At 43.8% G+C, this 8501-nt stretch overlaps 1 protein-coding gene across 1 annotated transcript; it reads right to left on the bottom strand.

The window, feature by feature from the left end:
• Positions 1-1872: 1872 nt before the first annotated feature.
• Positions 1873-3380, bottom strand: LOC146483903 (uncharacterized). Its single transcript, XM_085105504.1, has 2 exons — positions 2852-3380; positions 1873-2636 (listed from the first exon to the last, which is right to left on the bottom strand). The coding sequence occupies exons 1-2, from the start codon at positions 3378-3380 to the stop codon at positions 1873-1875; spliced, it is 1293 nt and encodes a 430-aa protein (XP_084961630.1).
• Between the last annotated feature and the right edge of the window lie 5121 nt (positions 3381-8501).

Genomic DNA, 8501 nt, shown 5'->3' with positions numbered 1-8501 from the left:
CTAAACATGCGCTTTACTTAATAGTTGATGTAAAAGCGCCTTACTATCGGCGTAGTAGCAGTATTCTCAATAGCTGTCTACAATAGTAAACCAAAGGGATTGCAGGGCTGACACTTTCGTCAAAGGACGATTTATTTGGGCCAATATTTCATCTGGTACCACTAGTCTACTTCAGGACCCGAGTTAGAATGAGAGGAAATAACGGTCCTTAAACGTTTATACAAACATAAATCGTTAATGGTTAACTAATAGTAAAAAAAAAAAAAAAAAAAAAGAGGGACTAGTAATAATGTCGCCGTCTGGCGACAAAGGTTTACAATGTAAGCCTCATTCGCTTTTCGCCGAGATCCGTTGTTGTTGAGTTGTAATTCCAGAGGAATTAACTTCATGTCTGTATCGGAGTCACCCAGCAAGTTAAATTGCGAAGGAACTGCTGTTGCAGCATTAGAGTGATTAGGATGGTTTATCTGTGCTATTTGTAACGTTACAACCCAACAATAACATTACGAAATCCAAAGCATGAGACAAGACATGAGTTAAGGTCAAATGCATACCCTATCTAAGACCAAAGGCTCAAAAACCATTTGTAATGACCACAACGGCAAAAGAAACTCCAGCATTCCGAGTTATTAACACGCTTAATTGAATGAACGACAAACGAAGGAACTGCCTCCAAATGAAGCGGCGAAGAAACTGCTATGTAGCGTAGCGACAAAGTGAAGCGGTGAAGCGAAGCGGTTAAAACTAAAACAAAATAAGCAAACAAAACGTTGCAAAATGAACTAGCGCAAATAGATAGCGCGAAGGAAAAAACCGACACTTACATTTGTTGCGGAGCTGGGTGAACCAAAGTTCACTGGAAAAAACCGACTGTCCTAAAGCGTAAAGTGGACGAACAAACTTTGAAGGTGGACTATCTGCTTTCGCGGTGAAGAGATATACTGCCCACTAAACGGCCAAACATTCTATAAAAACTGCCAAAACTTGTGAACAAAAATATGAATAAATAACACTAAACTACGCAACTACAAATACCGCATGCACGAGATATTGACAAGAACATTCCTACACAAAATAACACAATAACCTTAATGACTACGCGTTTAGTTTCTACACCGGCCCCTAAGTGTTAAAACACGGGCGAAAACACTTACAAATATTATAATAAACTAAACGACCCTAAAAAAAAAAAAAAACTTGTACATTGTTTGATAGCGATAGCTAAATAAAGCTAGCGACGCGAGACTAACTTGGGTAATAACGCATAAGAAACACGCGGCGAGACTACACGCGTGTGGATAAATCGCAAACTACCCGAAAACCAGTACAAGCAAATGTTCATTTCTATTTCAATTAAGCGTCCGGTTGAAATCCGTAGTAAGCTCTCGCTGGAGTCCTTAAAGTTCATATCACTCAGGGTCTTCTCTTTCAACAATGAGACAAAGCTTGTCAACTGGTCTTTCAAGAATGCCAGATTTAACCTTTACTTTCGCTCGACGAACCAGGCCTTTACTGTCCGGAAACACTTCGATGATAACAATCTCTTAACTGCGGATCCTGCCTTTACAATCCAGAATCGTTCGCGTAGAAGACTCAGCACGTATTCTTTACCAGAATGTCCGGAGATCTGATGATAGTGCTCGACTAGTAGGTTGGACACATGATCGTTCTTTGGCAGGATAATTTGGTGCTTAGAGTCAAACGGCTCTGATGCTAGATTCAGTCTCCCGCCGACACGCAGAAGACTATCAATCAGAACTGGATCCAGTCTCCGAAGGCAACTATTCCTCTTGACGTGCGGCACACCAGTGACTGGAACTCTTCGGGGAAATAATGTTGCTGGACACACTTCAAAATCTCCAATTCTGCTGTCTATACAACGGTGATAGGCGGTTTGGGTGTAGCTGGAGTGGACTTCGTGACCTTCTTGCCTATACAAGCCATCAGCAAACTTTCACTGTAGCGTAGGAACCAAGCAATCGACTTCTTCAGGCGAAACCAAGAGGAGGTTCTCTGAAAATACTCCACTAAAGGACAGAAGGGCAGTGCCAATGACGTCACGTTGGCCTTAGCGTTCACTTTCACCTCTGGATCCGTATCCGGAACACTGCCCAGCGAAAAAGGATCTGGGGGCCAAAACTCTTTTGGCATCCAGAGAAACTCCGGCCCCTTTATCCAACGCTCGGAGTTGAGAAGAGCCTCCGCTGATAACCCCCTTGAAAGGTCGTCAGCAGGGTTAAGATCTCCTCCCACGTGCCTCCACTGGTCTGGGTGAGACCCGTCTCGCACCATGGCTATACGATTGGCCACGAACGTGTGGAACAGCTTGTTCTCATTCTTTATGTAACGCAACACAGACGTGCTGTCCGTCCAGAAGGTTGACGCATCGGTTAGCGGCAATTCGAGCTCTCTCTTCAAAACTTTATCCAAACGGACCGAAACTGTTGCGGCCAAAAGCTCTAAACGTGGAACTGTTACTTGCTTGAGGGGCACCAGGCGTGACTTCCCTTGGAGAATGGTACAGTGAATTCTGCCTCTGCTATCGACCAGACGTAGATACGAAACTGATCCGAAACCAATTTCCGAAGCATCCGAAAAGTGGTGAAGCTGACTGGATGCGATGTCCTTAAAGTCGGCTGGTTTAAGGCAACAATCTATAGTAAGCTGTGACAGCTTAGGGAGGTCCACTAGCCATCTTTGCCAACGTGCGCCGTGTTCTGTAGGCACCTCGTCGTCCCAACCCAACTTTAAGCGACATAGGTCCTGCAAAATCTTCTTAGCAGTCAAGACGAAGGGTGCAACGAAACCAAAAGGGTCAAAGATTGATCCTACCACAGCAGAATGCCTCTACGGGTAGGGGGCTTGGACTGAAGATTAACAGCAAAACCGAATGTGTCGCCCTCTATTCGCCACTGGGCACCAAGTGCGCGTTCGACTGGTAACTCGTCTTTCTGAAGGTCTAGCTTCTTGATTTCTTGTGCGGGCTCTTTCACAGGAATGCTTTCTAGAACTGCTCGGCTGGAGCTGATCCACTTTGTCAATCGGAAACCTCCTCGCTGCAACAGACTGCACAACTCATTGGCATGCACAATAGTATCCTTAACTGACGGGAGCGACTTAAGGCAGTCGTCGACGAAAAAGTTCCGTTTGATCGTATTCGTCACATCAGGGGACAAGTGCTGGACATTATCATCGGCTGTTTTACGAAGGGAACAATTGGCACAGGCAGGCGAGGAAACTGCACCGAACAGATGTACGGTCATCTGGTATTCCGCCAATGCGCGTGACAAATCGCCATCCGGCCACCACAAGAAACGAAGAAATGAACGATCACATTCTGGAACTCTAACTTGGTGGAACATTGCCTCGATGTCCGCCATTACTGCAACACGTTCCTGACGAAATCTTCCTAGGACACCCAAGAGAGAATTTGTGAGATCTGGTCCTTTCAACAGCAGATCATTGAGGGACTTTCCCTTGTACTTTGCCGAACAGTCGAAGACGACACGAATTTTCCCAGGCTTATGTGGATGATAAACTCCATGGTGAGGGATGAATCATGTCTTGCCTTCGCAGGCTGACTCCTTCTGTTGCACAGGAACCCTTTGGGCGTAACCTTTTGCGACAATGTCCCGAACGAAGACTTTGTAGTCGTCGAGCAACTTCGGGTTCTTCTCCAACTTCCTCTTCAGCCACATAGAACGCTGTTCTGCCTGAACTCGATTGTTTGGAACTGGATGCCGACGGCTTCTGAAAGGTAAGGCGATTTCGTAATGGCCGTCCTTCAGCTCTGCGGATTCCTCTACGCTTTCCATGAAGCGGCGCTCATCTTGGGAAAGTTCAGTCTGGCTATCAGCAATCGACTCACCAAAGTCGCAGTTGTAAAAGTGTTGTACCATCTGGTGCAGCTCAGTGTCGGCCTTAATAAAGAAATTCGATGAACGAGAACCACGAAGACAACGGGTCAACGGGCCGTTAACCGCCAATCCGACGCTCGTTCGCGAGGCGTAAGGGCCGCCATCTTGACTATGTTTTACTTCCAAAGGATCTAGAACCTCAGGGACGTCACTTGCTATGAGCAGACTAATCTCTGCATCAACTTTGGGCAGGTGCACTTCGCTTAGGTGTGGCCATTTGTCAACGTCATCCTGAGTGGGTATATCCTCTCTCGACACAGGTATGCTGGGTCTTGTGTACAGTGTCTGGAGGGCCAATGAAAACATTCTCGTCCAGATCGGAGATCCGTAACAACAAAACTGTCTACAAGACTGTCCTTCTTTTCCAACGTTGTTAGAGAAATTGTAGTTTTTGGACCACTTACTCCCAGCTGCCTCATCAAGGTCTCGGTGCAAAACGTGGAGGAACTACCCCTGTCCACAAAGGCGTAGGTGACTGTCGGCGATTTACTCCCTTTGATCCAGATTTTCACCGGAACCACAGCCATGCCTGTCCTTGAGAGGCATTCATTATCGGCAGTAATGATTTTTCCATCTGGGTTTACCAAAGCGTTCTGAACGCTCGCGACTCCCTCGCGCGCAGACGGATTGGCGGGTGGATTTTCAGCTTGTTGCTTTTGAGCTACAGAGTTCGTGTGTAGGACTGCAGGATGTTTCTTAGTACAGTTAGGAAACGTACGCGATTTTCTCCCAGGGCAATTCTTTGCGGCGTGATCACTGGACAGACAACCAAAGAAGAGGCCTTTGGACTTCAGGAACTCTAATCGGTCAATGTACGGACGATTTCTAAGAGAGATGCAGTTCTCTAGGGTGTGCCTGGCAATATAGACACGATACTTCTCCTACTGAAGGGGGTGTACCACGAGCGGGTGCAATGCCGGTAGGTGCATTCTGGCTACTTCCCACTTGTGCAGCAAAACTAAGTTCTCCGGCTCTTTTCGTAAGAGATCCTTTCTGCAAACGGCCGTCTCGCCTATCCAACTTGGGCTTCGTGTCTTTAACAATACTTCCAAACACTGTTCAAGGTAGTACAGCCTCTCGCTACTGCTCGAAGTTTTGGACTCAATTATGTTCTCAAAGGCTCTGATAAAGAGACCGTACTCCATGGGACTGCCGTCGAAAATAGGGACTTTGGGATGAGGAAGTGAACTTTTCTTTTGTTGTGTCGCAAGCATGTTCTGTTGTCTCTGTAATGCGTTTTGGTGTTGGTGTAACTCCAGCATCTCATGGAAAGCCCTCTCACTAGGCGAAGACAGCGCACCAGACTGATTAGAACCAGAAAGAGACCCATCATTGTTGGTGACTAACAGACGCTGGGGCCATTCTGGCGCTTCTGGGTTCATAGGGGAGTGACCTTGAGCAACTGGTGCTGACGAAATCGTCCCGGATGACTGGTTTCCAACGTGACCGGACTTGGAACGATCAAACGCGGATTAGATTCTGCTCTGGCTGGGTTTGGAACAGCTAAAGGGCGATTCCACTTTAACAGGATCTGCAGCAGCTATATGCGGATCAGGATCCATAAACCCGGGACTTGGAAGAACCACGCGCGGATTAAGGTCCACCGCGGACGCTAAAGCTTGTTCTCTGGCTTGTGATTTGGCAATTTCAGTCTCCAAAGACAAAAGCTTTTCCTCTTGCTTGAGACGGAACCTTTGCTCTTCTAGAAACTGGGGCTTCTTGAAAACTGCTGCTTCTGCTTGCAACTCCGCAGTACGAGCTGCCTCCTTTGCTCTTACCACGGACAGGGATGAACAACTACTCTCGCGCGAGCCACGGCTACAGCTCGAACGCCCGGGTCTTCTTGAAGATTTAGAGGTGAACCGAAAACCACCATGGCTCGCTGAATCATCCGGGCTAACTTGAGAGTTTAACCGAACGACTTTTTCAGCTCTTACGATCCAGTCTTGGACCCGCCGGGAAAAGTCGTCCCTTCGTACAACCTCGCGATGCAAGTCTCGTCTTGAACGAACGATAAGTAAATAATGTGCGCCTCTTTAAACGACTCGAAAGCAGCGGTAAAATCGGTTAACTTTTCCTTCACAAGATTAATGTTCTCCTCAATTGAGAGCAACGCATCAATTTCATTCAACCTGGCGGTGACAGTCGATAAGTGGCCCGATCTAGAATTCTTGAGGCGAAGAAGCTTTTCGTACAAGACATCTTCATCAACTGCCGACATCGCAACTTAAATAACTCGGGTGTAACAAATTTTTAACGATGTAATGACCACAACGGCAAAAGAAACTCCAGCATTCCGAATTATTAACACGCTTTATTGAATGAACGACAAACGAAGAAACTGCCTCCAAATGAAGCGGCGAAGAAACTGCTATGTAGCGTAGCGACAAAGTGAAGCGGTGAAGCGAAGCGGTTAAAACTAAAACAAAATAAGCAAACAAAACGTTGCAAAATGAACTAGCGCAAATAGATGGCGCGAAGGAAAAAACCGACACTTACATTTGTTGCGGAGCTGGGTGAACCAAAGTTCACTGGAAAAAACTGACTGTCCTAAAGCGTAAAGTGGACGAACAAACTTTGAAGGTGGACTATCTGCTTTCGCGGTGAAGAGATATACTGCCCACTAAACGGCCAAACATTCTATAAAAACTGCCAAAACTTGTGAACAAAAATGTGAATAAATAACACTAAATTACTCAACTACAAATACCGCACGCACGAGATATTGACAAGAACATTCCTACACAAAATTACACAATAACCTTAATGACTACGCGTTTAGTTTCTACACCATTCCCTATCCAGCGGCATCCACATACCTGGATGATAGCAAATATATGGCAGTCCCCCCCCCCTCCCCCCCCTCACTTGGTGCATGACCCATTTACGTACAAGTTTAACTATCCTCAACCGCAATTGAAAGCTAAAACTCATAACCGAAAAAAAAAAAAAAAAAAAAAAAACCAAAATCCTATTTACTATATTTAGATTTTTGAAAGGTATCTGGTATCAGTTTTTTATCCCGGAAATTTAAGCTTTGCAATTTGTTCGTCTCTTATTGTTTATGGAAATATATAATTATTTTTATATCTTAATCTTTTTGCACTGATCAATTATGTTTAATTATCAGCTTGGTCATCAGAAGATTCGACGTGACAAGCCACAGGTCAGTGAAACCATGATTTTATGTAACAAAGAAGTTTGTCAGGCTTCTTTTATGCTCTGTTTTGAAAACTACTTTTTTGATTCATTTTTGATTCCATTTTTAACTTGTTTTATCTTTAACTAGGTGGGCTTCTCCTTTATTAAACTCAAGCATAATATGGAATGGTGTAAAGCCCAGCTGGCATAAATCCGAAAACCGTCATAACATTTCGGAAAATTACCTTTAGGACTGCTTTTGTTAATGCGCATACATTCTGTGCATCTTGAGATACCTTATTCTCACGCAAATTTGCTGTCATTTCAAAACCCAAAAATGTTTGTCTGGCAGCAGAAACAAAGAAATAATTGTCAAGTTTGTTATAAATTATCACCCCATTGCAATAAAACTGTCGATTAGTGCCTCTGGCCAGAGACAGAGTTGGCCGGTATGGATTGAAACTTGAAAAATGTTAGGCTAACGTTTCTCAAGTTCTCGCATTTTTTTTTTCCAAAATGCGCTGTAACAGATCACGAGTTGTTCCTTCAAGAATTGAGTTGATTTCTTTCTTCTCGTCATTCTAGAATTATTTGGCAGCTGATTGAAGGTAATTTCATCATTTTAAACAAAAGATACCAAAACCCCCATGATACTTCCCCTTTAATAGTTCGCGATTGCAAGAAAAATTATAGCAAAAGTGTACTAAATTTTGCGATTTTGTCAGTGTTTTATTTTATTATACCCTGAGCTGAGAGTGCTTGTCGTAAACAAGACAGCAAAGACTTTTTCAAGGGCAGATAGTTCATAGTTCAACCGATTCACCACAAGATACGGTTAACTTAGAACATTTGAAATTGTTATTCTTTTAGTATTTTTTGATATGGTATTAAATTTCGCGCAAAGAATAAGCTACTTTGGATTTTTATGGGTGGTGCCTACTAATACAGGGATATTTTTGAGGGGTTTAAAACTAGAAGGAGGACACGCGTAACCTTAAGCCGGGAAAATTAAGCGTCAACAATAGTAAATTCGATTTCTAAACAATTAATGTCAATACCTCGTCGTTTTCCCCACAGCTACTTTATTTATGCGCATTTTCAATAATTTAAAAACAGACAATTTTTTTGTGAAAAATCTTTCTGCTTATTAAAATAAAATTATAAAAAATGGCTACGTCCATAAGTCGTTTATGTTTTGCTACCTATCTATGTGAACAGATAGGGCGCTATTGAACTGAAGAAAATGTTTTTGATGTTAACTTGCTTTCAGACTTGCCTAATTCCACGCAAATGTACAAAACTTTCTACTGACTTTTTATTGCTACTTTTAAGTTAAGCAAAATAGAAATGAAAGAAAACGTTAAACCGAAACAGTTTCTGCTCAGGTTTTCTCCCAAGGCTCGAGGTGTTCTACTTCTGTGAGAAATCATCAAGGTTATTGGC

Source organism: Pavona decussata, unplaced genomic scaffold (assembly GCF_977016875.1).
Source record: "Pavona decussata unplaced genomic scaffold, jaPavDecu1.1 SCAFFOLD_37, whole genome shotgun sequence".
Classification (NCBI taxonomy): Eukaryota; Metazoa; Cnidaria; class Anthozoa; order Scleractinia; family Agariciidae; genus Pavona; species Pavona decussata.
Note: the sequence above shows the minus strand (reverse complement) of the source record. Positions and strands in the feature narration are given on the sequence as shown.

What these genes read in the sequence shown, in the direction of transcription:
- LOC146483903 (XM_085105504.1), bottom strand. Translation starts at nt 3,380, where the DNA reads ATGGCGGACATCGAGGCAATGTTCCACCAAGTTAGAGTTCCAGAATGT. An exon ending in TCAGTCCAAGCCCCCTACCC is followed by an intron (nt 2,637 to 2,851) that starts GTAGAGGCATTC and finishes GCCTTAAACCAG; the next exon opens with CCGACTTTAAGGACATCGCA.